The following is a 16587-nucleotide window of genomic DNA, read 5'->3' as shown; positions in this document are numbered from 1 at the left end:
ACATCGCTCCTAACGAAAGTCCGAAACCCGGAGTTTGACAGTCAGAAGAAACCCACTCCACCTCCACCTGACATTATCAATGAAGAAGAAGAATATGAAGTTGAAGAAATCCGAGGACACAGACGAAAAGGCCGAGGAATACAATTTTTAGTTCACTGGAAAGGATATGGAAACGAAGACGACTCTTGGATACCACGCTCATCCCTAGAAAATGCAGAAGAAGCACTCTCCGAATATAGAGCAAAACTTCCGAATGGACAGTTATAAAATCAACCTAAAAATGCTCCAACTCTTTCATCCCTTCATCGACCACAATATGCAAGCCATTACCGAATCTTTTACACCGGTTTCAAAAGACCTCTTTATCCGTGGAGCCGACATTGTATTCATGACCGACGACGGAACCAAATTCCACGTCCATGCCTACTTCTTCACTCGAGAATCTATCTATTGGCAACAAAAACTCACCGGCCATAACGAACCTCACCATCCTTTATCCAAACACTATACACCAAACGACCCCTACATCATCCAAGATGTAGATTCTCATGATTTTCGAAAATTTCTCCGTGTATTCTATAATACGCGATATGGCGATTACTCTTTCTTTTCCAACCTCGACTGGGTCGACATCTTATCAATTGCACACAAATGGGAGTTTCCACACGTCAAAACTCTTTCCAAACTTTATCTTGGAAAAATGGGCTACGGAGTTGTCGAACGAACTTGTGGAGTTCACTGTACTCGAATCGTTGACGATGAAATGATTGACCGTTCTTATCCTCATCAAGTCTATCTTATTTCGTGTGGACACGAAATCTGAACAGGGGGTAATGTTATGAATTTACCAACCTATAGGAGGGACGTCATCATGCTTACTCAGTTCCACATCCCTGGATATACTCTTCCCCACCTACGCTTCTCCCATCATTCTTTCCCATGTCACTTTCTCTTTGACGTTACCTTGTTTATCTTTTCCTTCTCATGATCATTCTTATTGTTCCCTTGATTGATCCTTCATGTTACCTGTTACATCTTTTTGTTCTCATGATCAATCTTCTATTCTCATGATTGATCATCCTCCTTCCTAGTTTATACTTTCATTCTCACTGATTACTCATCTACCTCGGTCATGGTTACTCAGCCCGTTCTATAGTTAGTTACCTCGGGTAGATAGTCTTAGTATAAGTAAGCGTAGATACTCTCTGTATTTCCCTACGCTTTACCAACTTGCTTTTCCCCTTACTCGCCCTCAAGTCTTTGCCTTCGCTGCAACCTGAGCATTCGCTTTAAGGTCGTAACAGTATCCAATTATTTTTAACATTCAACAAAGTCACCACCGACAATGACAAGATCATCGCTTGCATCTCGCGGATGCACAACGGAACGGCAGGAGCACTAGCCGCTTTAATCGCTGACAGAATCAACGGTAACAACAAGATAACATGGAAGGAGTTTGAGAAGGAGATGAAGGAAGCCTTTATTGATGGAAAAGAGAAGGAGAAGAGCGAAGTCGCTATCGAAACCCTAGTCCAAGGAAGGAGGCCCATTATCGACTACCTGGTCGAGTTCAACTTGCTGAAGAACAAAGTGGGCACCGACGATCAACACGCAGTATTTTTACTCAAGAAGAACGTTCGGAAGGATATCATATGAACCATCTTATCATTCCCACCCACCAATCTACCCACCAACCTTGCCGAATGGACCAAAGTAATCAAGTCGGTTGGAATAGGAGCCGAAACCATGCACATGTTTGACAAACACACCTCTTCTGGAGTAACTTATGGAGGAAGCAGTCAACCAATGGAGATTGGTAGTTCAGAAACTGCAAGAGCCCAATTCCCTAACAACTCGAAGAAGTGTTTCAACTGCGGAAAGTTCGGACATTTCGCCAAGGACTGCAGGCAACCAAGGAAACCAATGACTTGTTACAACTGTAACCGCATAGGACACATCGCCAAATATTGCAAAGCGCCAAAGAAAGCTAGGACCAGAGAATTTGCCGAAGAATACCCTCAAGAGGAGGAAAAGGCAGCCGAAGAACAGGATTTTGTCGACGGGTCAACCTGAGCGCGAAGGATCGACCCCTAAAACGTAGAGTCTCTCCCCATGTATCCTCTATTTCGAAATCTACCTATATTATCCCTTTCAAACGAGACTCGAAGCGTGAAATCTTGCTAGACGCAAACATCAGAACAAAGAACGGAACTAAAACGGTCAAGGCACTTATCGATTCAGGAGCACATATGACGCTAGTAGCCAAAGGATTGGTTAAGAAGGAAAACTTGGAGAAAACCAAACGGCAACAACCAATCAAGATGAGAAACGCAGACGGAACACCCAATCGGAACGGAAAATTAACTGAAGATGCCAGGATTCAGATGGATTTAGGAGGACACAAAGAGGAAATCAAAGCATTGGTGTCAGACATATCAAGCGCCGACATTTTCTTAGGATACGACTGGCTAATGGATAAATCAAGAAGTCAGATTCTCTAGATGCCCAAACACATGCACTGTTCAACACGAAACTATCCCTTTCACTCGACGGCTAACCACTGACATGGAAAGCGCTACGGAGGAAAAGGAAGTAGACCCTACCAACCCGGAAGATTTACCTGACTACATCCATCCCTACGCCCATCTCTTTAACAAGAAGAACTTCGACAAACTTCCTGCATGAACGGAATGGGATCACGAAATTAACTTTACGGAAAACGCACCAACGGAGATATCATCAAAGGTTTATAGCATGACGCCATTGGAAAAAGAGGAACTGGACAAATTTTTGGACGAAAATCTGGCTACCAATCGAATCCGACCATCGAAATCACCTTATGCAGCACCATGTTTTTTTGTTCCCAAGAAAGACGGTTCACTACGGCTATGTCAGGATTACAGGAAACTGAACGAGATCACGATCAAGGACAAGACGCCACTACCTCTCATCAGTGAAGTATTAGATCAACTAAAAGACGCCAAGGTTTTCAACAAATTGGACATTATCTGGGGATACAACAATGTTCGGATACGAGAAGGAGATGAATGGAAAGCAGTGTTTTTAACGAATCGAGGACTATTTGAACCAACGGTCATGTTCTTTGGAATGAGCAACTCTCCCGCCACTTTTTCACGCATGATGGCAACAATATTTCGAGAAATGATACAAGACGGATCTTTGGCCAACTACATGGACGATTTCATTATTCCAGCAAAGGACGATGAAGAATTGGAGTCAAGAACTACACGTTTCCTCAAAATAGCGGAGAAACACCATTTATCATTCAAACGGACGAAATGCGAATTCAATGTCTCATCAACGACGGTATTGGGAATGGTTATTGGAAATGGAAAGGCAACTATGGAAGAAGAAAAGGTCAAAGCAATACGAGATTGGGCAGTCCCTACCACAGTCAAACAGGTCGAGAGTTTTTTAGGTTTTGCGAATTTCTATCGACGCTTTATCAAGAATTTCAGCACCATCGCACAACCACTGAACGAGCTGAAGTCTAAGAAAGGGGAGAAATGGTATTGGAACAATGAACAACAACAAGCTTTCGAGCAAATCAAGCAAGCTATCGCCAGCGAATACAGGAGATGAAGAAACAACCGGAGAAAGTATGGGAATCAGAAGGAATTGTTTTCCGACAAGGAAGGATCTACGTACCAGAAGAGAAGGAACTCAGAGATCGAATTCTTTACGATCATCACTACCCACCCGACATCGGACATCCAGGACAGTATCGCATGCTAGAATTACTAAAACAGACCTTTTGGTGGCCTACGATCAAGACGGACGTCAGAAGATACATCAGGGGATGCGACATGTGCCAGAAGAACAAAACAATTCGACGACCCGATCACATTCCACTTAATCCACTCCATATCCCCGACAAACCTTGGGAAGAGATATCTATAGACATGATTGGACCACTACCGAAGTCAAAGGAGAAGGATGCTATTATTGTTATCGTTGACAGATTCTCCAAAATGATCCACCTCGTTCCCACCACCACGTCACTCACATCCACAGATCTTGCGGAGATCTACAAAGAAGAAGTTTGGCGACATCACGGAATTCCGAAGCGTATTATCAGTGATAGAGGACCACAGTTTGCTTCGAAATTCATGGAGTCTTTATGCAATGCTCTAGGCATCAAGCGAAATCTTTCCACTGCCTATCACCCACAAACAGACGGACAAACAGAGAGGATGAACCAGGAAATTGAGACCTATCTTCGAGCATTCATCAATCATCGACAAGATGATTGGACAAGATGGCTTCCCATGGCAGAATTCCATTACAACGACAAAACCCACGCTGCCACCGGACAAACCCCATTCTTCTTGAATTACGGACTTCATCCATGGAAAGGAAACATCACAGTTGAAACGACAAACCCTACCGCCACCTCCTTGATAGAAGAACTAGAACATGTCAGAGAAGAAGCTAAAGCTGCGATGGAAGCAAACAACGAGATGATGAGAGAAAGAGGAAACAACAAACATCACAAGGAACCCTTTGCCGAAGGAGATAAAGTTTGGTTAGAAGCGACAAACATTCATTCCAATCGTCCGACTCGGAAACTAGACCACAAACGATATGGACCTTTCGAGATCTTGAAACAAATCAGCGATCGATCTTACAAACTGAAATTACCTGATACCTGGGCAATACACGACGTCTTCCATACATCGCTCCTAACGAAAGTCCGAGACCCCGAGTTTGACAGTCAAAAGAAACCCACTCCACCTCCACCTGACATTATCAATGAAGAAGAAGAATATGAAATTGAAGAAATCCGAGGACACAGACGAAAAGGCCGAGGAATACAATTTTTAGTTCACTGGAAAGGATATGGAAACGAAGACGACTCTTGGATACCACGCTCATCCCTAGAGAATGCAGAAGAAGCACTCTCCGAATATAGAGCAAAACTTCCGAATGGACAGTTATAAAACCAACCTAAAAATGCTCCAACTTTTTCATCCCTTCATCGACCACAAAATGCAAGCCATTACCGAATCTTTCACACCGGTTTCAAAAGACCTCTTTATCCGTGGAGCTGACATTGTATTCATGACCGACAACGGAGCCAAATTCCACGTCCATGCCTACTTCTTCACTCGCGAATCTATCTATTGGCAACAAAAACTCACCGGCCATAGTGAACCTCACCATCCTCTATCCAAACACTATACACCAAATGATCCCTACATCATCCAAGATGTAGACTCTCATGATTTTCGAAAATTTCTCCGGGTATTCTATAATACGCGATATGGCGATTACTCTTTCTTTTCCAACCTCGACTGGGTCGACATCTTATCAATTGCACACAAATGGGAGTTTCCACACGTCAAAACTCTTGCCAAACTTTATCTTGGAAAAATGGGCTATGGAGTTGTTGAACGAAATTGTGGAGTTCACTGTACTCGAATCGTTGACGATGAAATGATTGACCGCTCTTATCCTCGTCAAGTCTATCTTATTTCGTGTGGACACGAAATCTGAACAGGGGGTAATGTTATGAATTTACCAACCTATAGGAGGGACGTCATCATGCTTACTCATGTCCATATCCCTGGATATACTCTTCTCCACCTACGCTTCTCCCATCAGTCATTCCCATGTCACTTTCTCTTTGACGTTACCTTGTTTATCTTTCCCTTCTATGATCATTCTTATTGTTCCCTTGATTGATCCTTCATGATACCTATTATGTCTTTTCCTTCCCATGATCAATCTTCTATTCTCATGATTGATCATCCTCCTTCCTAGTTTATACTTTCATTCTCACTGATTACTCATCTACCTCGGTCATGGTTACTCAGCCCGTTCTATAGTTAGTTACCTTGGGTAGTACTCTTTACATATATAAACCCTATAGGTACTGCTGTATTTCTTTACGCTTTACCAATTGTATCTTTCCCTTTCTCTACTCTCACCTCGCTCTCAAGTCTTTGTCACTTGTCTGCAACCTGAGTCTCACAGACTAAGGTCGTAACACCTGTTTGACTTATGAAACTTTGTCTGACTTGTGGTTTAACCTTTGGTCTGACTTATGAAATGTCCAGTGCTTATGCTTTTTTTGTATCCAACTTATGAATTTATGATAGACTTATGAACTAATTTGTGACTTATGTGTAAACTTCTTGTCTGGCTTATGAAAAATTATAAACTTATGCTATTTTGGAGACTTATGTGCCTTAAGTTGGTCTTTATAAGGCAAGCATAAGGCAACTTTTTCATAAGTTTGCATAAGTTGTGTGACTTTTTGCTGATGTATGCAGTGCGACGTCGTTTATCAGGAATAGACAAATAAGTGTCTGCGATGGCCTTGTCGCGCCGAAAAAGGCAAAGGGCCTGGATACTCTCGTTTTCTGAAAGGTCATTGTCTTCAGTCAGAAGTTGGATTGCATGTTTGCGGTGGAGTGGGGTTGAGATATCTTCACTAGACCTATCTTTGCTCGAAGGTCTGATAGATCCAGCAATATCACGAAGAGTATCTGCAACCCCTTGTACAGCCACAGGTCCTGTTAGACGAAGTCACTTTTTCTTGGATTTTGATGCTATACTGGATTCCGATGGTTCCAAGTGAAGAGGTTTTCCAGGTGAGAGACTCTACGACATGATATCAGGCTCTCGGTATAATCACAGTAATGAATGGTAAGATACCTCATTTTCGGTACTATTAGATTGACTATGTTCAGAATCATCTAATCTATCAGGGCCAAGAGCCCATTGAGAGACTTCAGCCGTTGATAAAAGGGATGTTTCAGGAAGGTCATTGATGTCGCTACTGTCTGTCAGTTTCATAGGCGAAGATGATGTCATTTCAGGAAGGGAATGTATAGCGTTGTTTCCAGTTGCCACACGTCCCTCGACAAGATCAAGAATGGCTTCATACAGTGGGAAAAGACGACTACGCCATGGAGCAGCCTCGGGATGGCTCTGTATGATATACAGTGGCTCAAAAAACTGTCCCAGTGTTTCAAGGTTTTGCACTATTTGCATCATAGCACAATGAGTTTTATGTGTATGATTATGTAATTCATATATTTTATACCCCTACATGTGTTCTTCAAAACGCATGTAAGATGACGTAATTCGAGCAGTAAAAGGTCGAGAAATTAAATCAACAAAATAATCAATCATTGGGACAGTTGTTTGACCCTCTACTCAACTTTTAGAAATCATGCTCTAGAGCCCCAGAAATAACCGCAAAAATCCTGGGAAAATTTGAGAGTGTCACATGACTTTGTTTATATTAATTTGCATCATTGTTTGTTGATCAAACATCATCTTGACCTTAAACCACCATCATGAAACCTACTTCTTCTACTCAACGCTCTTCCGTCATCTCTTTACTTCAAGAAGGTTATTCTGTTCGCCAAATACAGTCCAAAACAGGTTTAGGGAAGTCTATTGTTGGAAGGATTAAGAAAGAGGTGGATGGAGACAAGGAGAACATGAAAGGAGGTCGTCCAGCTAAGCTTTCCCCTCAGGACAAAAGAGGAATTATTCACCAAATCACCACTGGACGACTTGACAATGCAGTTCAAGGTGCCCAATACATCAACAACATAATATCCCATCCTGTACATCCCCAAACAGTCCGAAACGTCCTTAAAGAACACTCATTTAGGGCTGTTGTAAAGCAAAAACGACCTCTCCTTTGCCAGCACCACAGGAAGGAACGTCTTAGATTCGCTAAATATCATGAAAACTGGACAGTGGAGGATTGGAAAAGGGTCTTGTGGTCAGATGAGACGAAGATAAATAGGATTCAATCAGATGGGAGAGTGTATACCTGGAAACAAAGTGGTGAGGAGCTCTCTGACCGGATTACTACTCCTACAGTCAAACATGGTGGAGGAAATAACCTTATGGTATGGGGGTGTATGGGCTGGGAGGGAGTTGGGATGCTTACAGAAGTTCAAGGTATCATGGATGCTGAGCAGTATTGTGAGATTTTGAGTGGAGGAGTGGTGGAAAGCTTTGAGAAATTGGGGATGGAGGAGGGGGAGAGGATATTCCAGCAGGATAATGATCCCAAGCACATGGCAAAAAGGACTGACAAATGGTTTGAAGACAACAATATTAAAGTTCTAGTATGGCCTGCCCAATCCCCAGACTTAAACCCCATTGAACACCTCTGGGTCAATCTCAAGGACAAGCTGAAGGTCTACCCCAAGCCACCAAAGGGAGTACATGAATTGTGGGATAGAGTGGCTGAAGAGTGGGACAAAATCACACCAGAAGAATGCCAAAGACTTATAAAAAGCATGCCCAGGAGGTGCCAAGCAGTTATCAAGGCCAAGGGTGGTCATACAAAGTATTAATTGTAACTTGAGTAGAGGGTCAAACAACTGTCCCAATGATTGATTATTTTGTCGATTTAATTTCTCGACCTTTTACTGCTCGAATTACGTCATCTTACATGCGTTTTGAAGACCACATGTAGGGGTATAAAATATATTAATTACATAATCATACTCATAAAACCCATTGTGCTATGACGCAAATAGTGCAAAACCTCGAAACACTGGGACAGTTTTTTGAGCCACTGTATATATACTATTAATTAATAATGCAAATAGAAACAATTAATTACATACTTTAATGTACATTGTCCATTGCTCTTCAGTGGCCGAAACACAATTTCGAGCATCATCCCATCCCCATCCAGATAAGCTAACAAGTTTTTGCACTGTTAAACACTGGTTGCATAGCTATAGGTTAATATATCAGTGATATATAAGTATATTATGGTCAGTCTTTATAGATTTATGCACCAAGCTCCAGTGTTCCCTGCAACTACGTGCCTTTTTGGCCACTCCACCACTGATCTTCTCACTATCTCTCAGGGCAACTTCACACGCCGTCCAAACACAAGCTTTCCAACTATTATCAGCCTGATTTCCCTTATCCTGCTCGTGCTGAAGGGTATCAATCAAAGTAGTATCACATGAAGCTGACCATTGGGCATTTTTTGGAGAATTCTTGGGTTTCTCTTTGTTCTTGGTAGAAGCCATCAGTGAAGGAGAACGGTAAGACAAAGAGTTGAAAGATTTACAACGTAGCTCAGCCTCGATGATGAGAGCTATGTATTCAACAATACCTGAAAGATTTACAACGTAGCTACAAGTACAATTAGCTTAGGAAGAGAGAGTAAAACTAGACGGCTCACCTCAGCCTCGATGATGAGAGCTGAGGTGCTACAAAGGCATACGACACTTGTATAATACATGAGACAATGAATATAAAAAGAAATTTTCTTCATTCGTCATTCTCGCACTGCCACACTCGCATCACCGCGAGTTTGTTCATCTAACACTCCCCCTCAAACCGTGGTGAGTCCTAATTCACACGCGAAATGCTTTACCTTTGGAGAAGGCAAAGCTTTTGTGAAAACATCTGCTACCATGTCTTTGGTAGGACAATAAACTAGTTGAATTTTGCCTTCTTCGACTACCCAGCGAATAAAATGATAGCGAATATCGATGTGCTTTGTACGACCATGATATTTGTGGTCCGTGGTAAGCGCTATGGCTGACTTGTTGTCGGAAAAGAGTGGAGTAGTCGTTAAAACTGTGTCGAATATTTGTGAGATGAGATTTCGTAGCATGAGTTGCAGCTACGTATTCGGACTCGGTTGTAGACAACGTGACGATCTCTTGTCGCTTTGCACTCCACGAAACTGCGCCACCATTAATGATGAACGCAAAGCCAGAAACAGCTCGACGGTCCTCTGACATATTACCATCAGCATCGGCATAACCCTTTAAAGCATCTCCCTGGTCCCCGAATGTCAACCATAAATTTTGAGTACTCTTCAAATACCTGAATACCCGTTTAACTGCTTCCCAATGTGCTTCACCCGGGTCCTTGGAAAATTTCGACAAAGCTTGAACTGCGAACGCTATGTCTGGTCGGGTCCCAATGGCAGCATACATTAGAGTGCCGACTGCTTCCCGGTAAGGAATTTGTTGCATACGAGCAACCTCTGTAGTCGATTTTGGGGATTGGTCGGTGGAAAGATGGATAGAAGGGTCCATCGGAATGCTGCTGGGCTTAGCGTCTTCAAAGCCGAAATGACGCAGGGATGAGTTGATGTAGGAACGTTGAGATAACATTAGTTTCCCCTCTTCTCGGTTCCTCTTGACCTCAATTCCTAATAACCAGTGAATTTCTCCGAGATCAGTAACTTCAACAAACTCATTCATCCTCTCTTTTACCCAGCTAATTGTTAGAACTTTGCCAGAATGTCACGGCGTCACGCTGTCACATCTGTCACACTTTTTATTACATAATAATTTCCCTCTGCTGCTACAGTTCGACGGAGGCTAAACTATCGGCATACTGCTAAATGGCGCAAGCTACAGACTTACCAATTGAACTCATTGATCTTATCTTTTCTTTCTTGCCTCCGAACCATGCGGAGCAGGTACAGTGGAGAAGGGCGGCGGCGGCTATCGGAAGAGAACCCCGACCAGACGGATGGAGGTTAGAGGATCGTAGGTGCGTAGTGTGTGGAAGAGTGACGTTGATAATGTGGGACGAAGTATTGGAGAGACCCTGGATGTTGCAGCGATGGAATAACCCGGACTTCCGTCGTTGGGAACCGGTCCGGTTCTTTACGATGTGCCCGTGTGGAGAAGTAATGGCAACATACTTCGGCAGGGACTGGTACGAAAGGTTACGTCCTTAGATAGTTGTTTGTACTTGTGGACACTTTTATGGTTTGTTTGGACTTGTTGACGTTTTTATGATCAAAGTTGTTCTTGTTTACTTTCTTCTTACTCCACTCTTCTTTTCTCATGTCAAATGTATAATTAGTTTATTTTCACATACGTTGCTTCTTTTCTCGTGTCAATATATAAATAGTTACCTAGGGTAGTTGGTCTGTGCGCCATAGTCTAGGTATATAAAGTAGGTAGAAACTTGTAGAAGACTCCGTCGAGTTCTCTTAGGTTCACGCCTAATAAAACTTTTGTCACTTACTCCTTAGTTCTTAAGTTCAGGTGTGACCTGTGACATCTCAGTCACAGTCGCCCTAACACTAATCAGCTTAAATTCCGGTGCAACCAACGTACAGTCATCAACATGAACGAGAATAATGATGAGCCCTTTTTCGTCAGCCTTGAAGAAGACTCCATGATCAACGTCACAGCGCGAGAAACCCGAGTTATCCATGAGAATTTCACATAGACGTTGATACCACCGCCTCCCAGATTGCTTAAGACCATAGAGAGTCTTATTCAATCGACAGACATAACTAGGATGAGTTATATCCATGAAACCAGGGGGTTGACGCATGTAGATTACTTCATCAGAGTTCAACTTCCCGTTAAGGTAGGCTCCTTTGATATCAATCTGATGGATTTCGAGATCACGAGCAGCGGCAATTGCGAGAACAGTTCGGATAGAAGAAAGCCGGGCTACTGGTGCAAAAGTGTCAAAATAGTCGACACCAGGAACTTGAGAGTATCCTTGAGCAACTAGACGAGCCTTATAATGAACTATATTGCCAGTTGCATCCTTTTTGCACTTGAAAACCCATTTCGAGCCTACAATGTTGACTTTTGATGGGGGATCAACGAGTTCCCACGTGCGTGATGCCTTCAGCATTGCCAGCTCATCCTCCATAGCTTTCTTCCACAACGTCGAATCAGGCCTTCTCATTGCCTCTTGCCATGATTTAGGTTCAAGGGACTCCATCTCATCCATTTCCGTTGATAAGGCATGTACATCTTCCCAATCTGTCTCCTCAGCCACTGTTACAGCTTTTCCCTCTAGAATATCTTGGGCCTTGCGACTAGGGTTCCTAATCCTTTGTGAACGGCGAATAGGAGGATCCTCAAGCGATTTCTCTTTGATATCTGGCATTTCTGGAGGTGTCTGGGTGTTTGGTGATACTTCTTGGGGTGTATGAGTTCCAACACTCGGTGATTTCGGTGTAGTAGCAACTTCGGGAGTATTTGGAGGACTGGGGTTGGATGGTGGAGTGATTTGGGATGTCTGAGGGATAGGTGTATGCTCCCCCTCAACGTCTAGGTCAGTAACTCCATTGATAAAGCGAAAATTTCGCTCAATCTTTACCGTTCCAGTATCTGGAAACAAGATCCGTGACCCATTACTTTCCCAATCATATCCCAGCCATTTCCCCTTCTTCGCTCGAGCTCCTAGCTTATCTCCACCTCCTTGATGAGCCCACACTTCGTCACCCCACTCACGAACATTCCGTAGATTTGGCTTACGACCATAGAGGGCTTCGAAAGGAGTTTTGCCTTTTACTGCTTTAGTACCCGATCTGTTCATCAGCCACATGACATGTAGCGCGGCCTCTGCCCAGAAGGTTTTGGGTAGACGACTAGCATGAAGTAATGCTCGAACACGTTCAAGCGATTGTACGATTTCGACGTTCCGCGACTCCATTATGTTGAGGGGTGTCATGAACGGTAAGTTTTATTTCCGTACCACGAGATTTGAGATAACGCTGAAATTCTTCAGACGTATACTCCCCTCCCCGATCCGAGTGCAGAACCTTGATACGAACATCAAATTGAGTTTCGCACCATGCTTCAAAACATTTATATGCATCGAAGACATCGGATTTGTTCGTCAAGAACTCGATGTGAGTCCATCTCGAATAGTCGTCCGTAAAAGTGACATAATAACGTCGTCCCTTTTTGGTAGCAACTCTGGCTGGCCCCCACACATCTGTATGGATCTCCTCTCCTACTCGAGTTGCCCTCTCACCCTCTCGAACTTTAGCGATTGGTTGCCTCGTAGCCTTTGCATATGCGCATGAATCACAAGAAACATCTGGTTTCCCTTCAATGAGCTTTATACCAGTGATGAGTTCGTCATTAACGAGTTTCTCAGCGGCGATAGGTGAAATATGACCCAGACGACGGTGAAGAGCATCCCTTGTAAGTGATTCCGTCACGATATTGACTTCGTCACCATTGCCTTTGATTAACTTGTATAATCCCTTATCATTTCTAGGGATTTCAGCGATACGAACACCCTCCGAGTTTCGGATAATACATTTCCCATCACGGAATGTAGTCGTAAAGCCTTCGTCGTCCAATCGGCCAATTGAAATCAAAGTGTAGCTGGCCTTAGGTGTGTACAACACCTCTTTGAGACGAATTTGGGATACAAAGTCACCATTTGGTACGTCAACGTTTACTTCGCCTTTGCCAACTGCGCTGAATTGTTGTTGGTTGGCTGCTCGAAGAGTGCGAGGCGTAATAGACTCGAAAGTGGTGAATGAATTACGATAGGGAGTGATGTGCCGAGAAGACCCTGAGTCAAAAACCTCAACTTGTTCCGTCATCTCAGAAACCTTCCCTACCTCCTCAATATCCACCGTCAACGAGTCATCATCGTCTTCAGCTACGGCATTAGCACTGGGTTTTGACTTCTCCTTCTCTTTGTTTTCCTCCTCTTTCTTCCGCTTTGGGCAATCTCTCTTCCAGTGATCTCCTTCACAAATCCAACATGGTCCCTTTTTCTTCTCCTTTCCTTTAGCTTTATCCTTTCCTTTTCCCTTTTTCTTGTCTTCTGTTTCTACACCCAGAGCATCATTCCCTTCAGTCTTCTGACTCTTCTTAGCGAAGCGACGGGTACGGTCCCATTCGTCACAGATCATGACAATCAAGAGATCGGGATCAATTGTGTTATGAAGGGAGGTGTGAAGACGAGCTGCCGAAAGTTGATTCGAAGCGTACGTTGACAACCAGCGAGGTAATGATTGGATAATCGCACTTCGGTATTCATCATCTGTAATATGAACACCGATGGCTAACAATTCTGCTTTCTTAGCTCGCAAGTCATTCAAGAACAAGCGTACATCTCCACCGATTGGGCAACGCGAAGACATGAAGTCTTGACAAAGGTTTGCCTGCGAAAAGGCACTTTTGTACGTATATTCTTGTACTATCTTCATCCACATTGCTCTAACTGTAGGTTGGGTTGAAACGACAACAAGTGTAGAGTCGGGAATACGCTGGGCCAAGAGCGAGAGGGATATGTTTTTGTTTCGATCCCAGGCGTCAAGATCGGCCGTTGTAGGAGCTGGTGTCGAAGGTAAAGCTACTTGTGCTGCAGTCGCAGTGGAAGAAGTAGGTGGAACTGGAGTAGAGGGACGTGTCACTGGAGTAGTAGCACGCGGTGGTGTGGGACGAGGAACTGTCCCGTCAAAATGACCCCACAGGCCCTTCCCTTGGATTACCATCCGAAATCGCAACTCGAAAATCGCCCAGTTCGATCCGGAAACCTCCAATGCAGGCACTGTAGGCGGGAGCACATCGTTTATAGCTGTTGTACTTGACATGTTATATTTCTTTCACTTGCAACACTCTCGAGTTTAGTGTCTCACAATGGGGCGGGGCCCATAACCTGAAAGATTTACAACGTAGCTACAAGTACAATTAGCTTAGGAAGAGAGAGTAAAACTAGACGGCTCACCTCAGCCTCGATGATGAGAGCTGAGGTGCTACAAAGGCATACGACACTTGTATAATACATGAGACAATGAATATAAAAAGAAATTTTCTTCATTCGTCATTCTCGCACTGCCACGCTCGCATCACCGCGAGTTTGTTCATCTAACAAGAGTAGACTGTAGTAGATATATACATAATCGTGAAGTTTCAACGTTAAATACTGCCTATTGTTTGAACATGTTGCAAAATATTCAACAAACTCGATCGCGACGCGCTGAACCCCTATGAGGCATATTGTGACAGCGGTTTCGGGATTGCTCAAATATTACCGAATGCTCGACCCCTGTTGGTTTCAGGGCCACGCATTTTTGAAACCGTGGGAGACAAATTTGCCAGACTGCGGGTTCGAAACCGTGACGTCCGAACAGGCCCTTAAGCTTCTGTTGAAAAAGTCTAACTCTTTTAAATATTCCTTGATCCTTGGTTGTCTTTTTTTCTCCTTAAGCTAAGTATATAATGTTTGTTGAGAACATCAGCAAAAAGTCACACAACTTATGCGAACTTATGAAAAAGTTGCCTTATGCTTGCCTTATAAAGACCAACTTAAGGCACATAAGTCTCCAAAATAGCATAAATTCATAATTTTTCATAAGCCAGACAAGAAGTTTACATATAAGTCACACATTAGTTCATAAGTCTATCATAAATTTATAAGCTGGATAACAAGTTATACAAAAATAGCATAAGCACAGGACATTTCATAAGTCAGACCAAAGGTTAAACCACAAGTCAGACAAAATCATAAGGTTACTGACAAGTCAAACTGGATCTCATAAGTGAATTAGTCAGATAACAAGGCAAGCATCATAGCATTATAAGAACATTATGCTGTATGTCTTGTTCTTCCATGCAGAAATGACCCCAAAATATCTCCTACCTATGATTTGAGGAACTTCGACTCAAAAATCCCAAAGTCCAGCAGTCACATGATGGTCATGTGACATGTTGAACTTCTGTTTCGAGCACAACGTTGATCCTTCCTCATCACCACCATCATTCCTCCCCTCCCCTCCCCATCCTCTCCCCCCCCCAAGGAGATGTAAGGATGATATGTGGATGAATTTTGGGGGGATCTCTAGTCTTTGGTGAGTGCTTTTTGACTCTTCATCTTTTCATACTCATTTGTTACTTATAGAATCTCATTTCTCATCATTTTCCCCCCATTTTCCATTTCTACTCCCCTGGCTGCTGTCATATCCCTCTTGTCCGCTTTTTTCAGGGTCTATTTCCTCTTTAGGAAGTCTGTATTATATATGATGTATTGTATTTACTATATGAATATAATTCTTTGTTCCTTATGCATTATGATGTTCCTTATGATTGAGCTTATACTCTCTTACATCTTCTTACTGTCTTAAGTACTTACTTATGCAACTTAAGATAAATTCTCATGACTTATGATAATCTTGAATCTTATGACCATATTGTGACTTATGTACTTATGATTTACTTAAGTATTGCATAAGTCAGAACCTTAGACGGTGACATGCCTTATGCAAAAATGACTTATACTGACTTATGATTTTTATAAGTTTGCATAAGTCAAATTTAAGTCACTTTACCTTTTCCTGATGAAGGTCAAGTCTTTTTAGTGTTCTTTGGTTCTTGGTTTTCTTATCTTTATCTTTGAGCTGAATTTCTAAGAAACATTTAAGTAACCAGGATATTCTTGGACTTCTGAACCTTCTTTATGTTCTTAGCTTGTCATTAAGAGACTTGAAGTAGCTCTAAGTGCAATTAAGAAGAATGCATTTTTCCTGATGTTCTTACCTTAGGTGAATACTATAACTAGTGATCAGCATTACTTTGTTGTCACTGAGCTCTTTCTTACCTTACTTTCAAGTGCTATTTTCTCAAGTTGCTCAAGTAGCATGACTTTTTACTGATGCATTTGATCTCATCTTAGGTGAATATACTGTAGATAGTGAGTATCAGTGACTAACACATCTTGTCATCACTGAGTTGAGTTGATCTCATCTTAGTCTTTTTTGGTCATCTCGTTCCCCTTTCATTATTCTAATACATATCTACTCCATAGCATCTCACCGCTCCATTAACAGGCCAA

At 42.7% G+C, this 16587-nt stretch overlaps 5 protein-coding genes across 5 annotated transcripts; 3 read left to right on the top strand and 2 right to left on the bottom strand.

Moving 5' to 3' along the window:
- Positions 1-316: 316 nt before the first annotated feature.
- On the top strand, positions 317-1656 carry AGABI2DRAFT_114685 (hypothetical protein; the record flags this gene model as incomplete). The annotated part of the gene is made up of 2 exons (XM_006454853.1): positions 317-740; positions 1334-1656. The coding sequence occupies 2 exons, from the start codon at positions 317-319 to the stop codon at positions 1654-1656; spliced, it is 747 nt and encodes a 248-aa protein (XP_006454916.1).
- A 566-nt stretch (positions 1657-2222) lies between these two features.
- AGABI2DRAFT_61880 (hypothetical protein) lies at positions 2223-2501 on the top strand (the record flags this gene model as incomplete). The annotated part of the gene is made up of 1 exon (XM_006454852.1): positions 2223-2501. A coding segment is annotated over one exon (279 nt), but the record flags the coding sequence as incomplete, so codon positions are not given.
- A 2509-nt stretch (positions 2502-5010) lies between these two features.
- On the top strand, positions 5011-5517 carry AGABI2DRAFT_114681 (hypothetical protein; the record flags this gene model as incomplete). The annotated part of the gene is made up of 1 exon (XM_006454851.1): positions 5011-5517. One exon carries the CDS (start codon positions 5011-5013, stop codon positions 5515-5517), a length of 507 nt encoding a protein of 168 aa, XP_006454914.1.
- Positions 5518-6849: 1332 nt separating this feature from the next.
- On the bottom strand, positions 6850-9035 carry AGABI2DRAFT_41096 (hypothetical protein; the record flags this gene model as incomplete). Its single annotated transcript, XM_006453682.1, has 3 exons — positions 6850-6957; positions 8625-8738; positions 8802-9035. Coding segments are annotated over 3 exons (456 nt in total), but the record flags the coding sequence as incomplete, so codon positions are not given.
- A 3815-nt stretch (positions 9036-12850) lies between these two features.
- AGABI2DRAFT_54475 (hypothetical protein) lies at positions 12851-14308 on the bottom strand (the record flags this gene model as incomplete). The annotated part of the gene is made up of 3 exons (XM_006454850.1): positions 12851-12938; positions 13746-14112; positions 14185-14308. Coding segments are annotated over 3 exons (579 nt in total), but the record flags the coding sequence as incomplete, so codon positions are not given.
- Positions 14309-16587: the final 2279 nt, after the last annotated feature.

Source organism: Agaricus bisporus (assembly GCF_000300575.1).
Source record: "Agaricus bisporus var. bisporus H97 unplaced genomic scaffold AGABI2scaffold_1, whole genome shotgun sequence".
In the NCBI taxonomy this organism is placed as follows: domain Eukaryota; kingdom Fungi; phylum Basidiomycota; class Agaricomycetes; order Agaricales; family Agaricaceae; genus Agaricus; species Agaricus bisporus.
The sequence above is the reverse complement of the archived record's forward strand: the minus strand, read 5'-3'. Positions and strand labels throughout refer to the sequence as shown.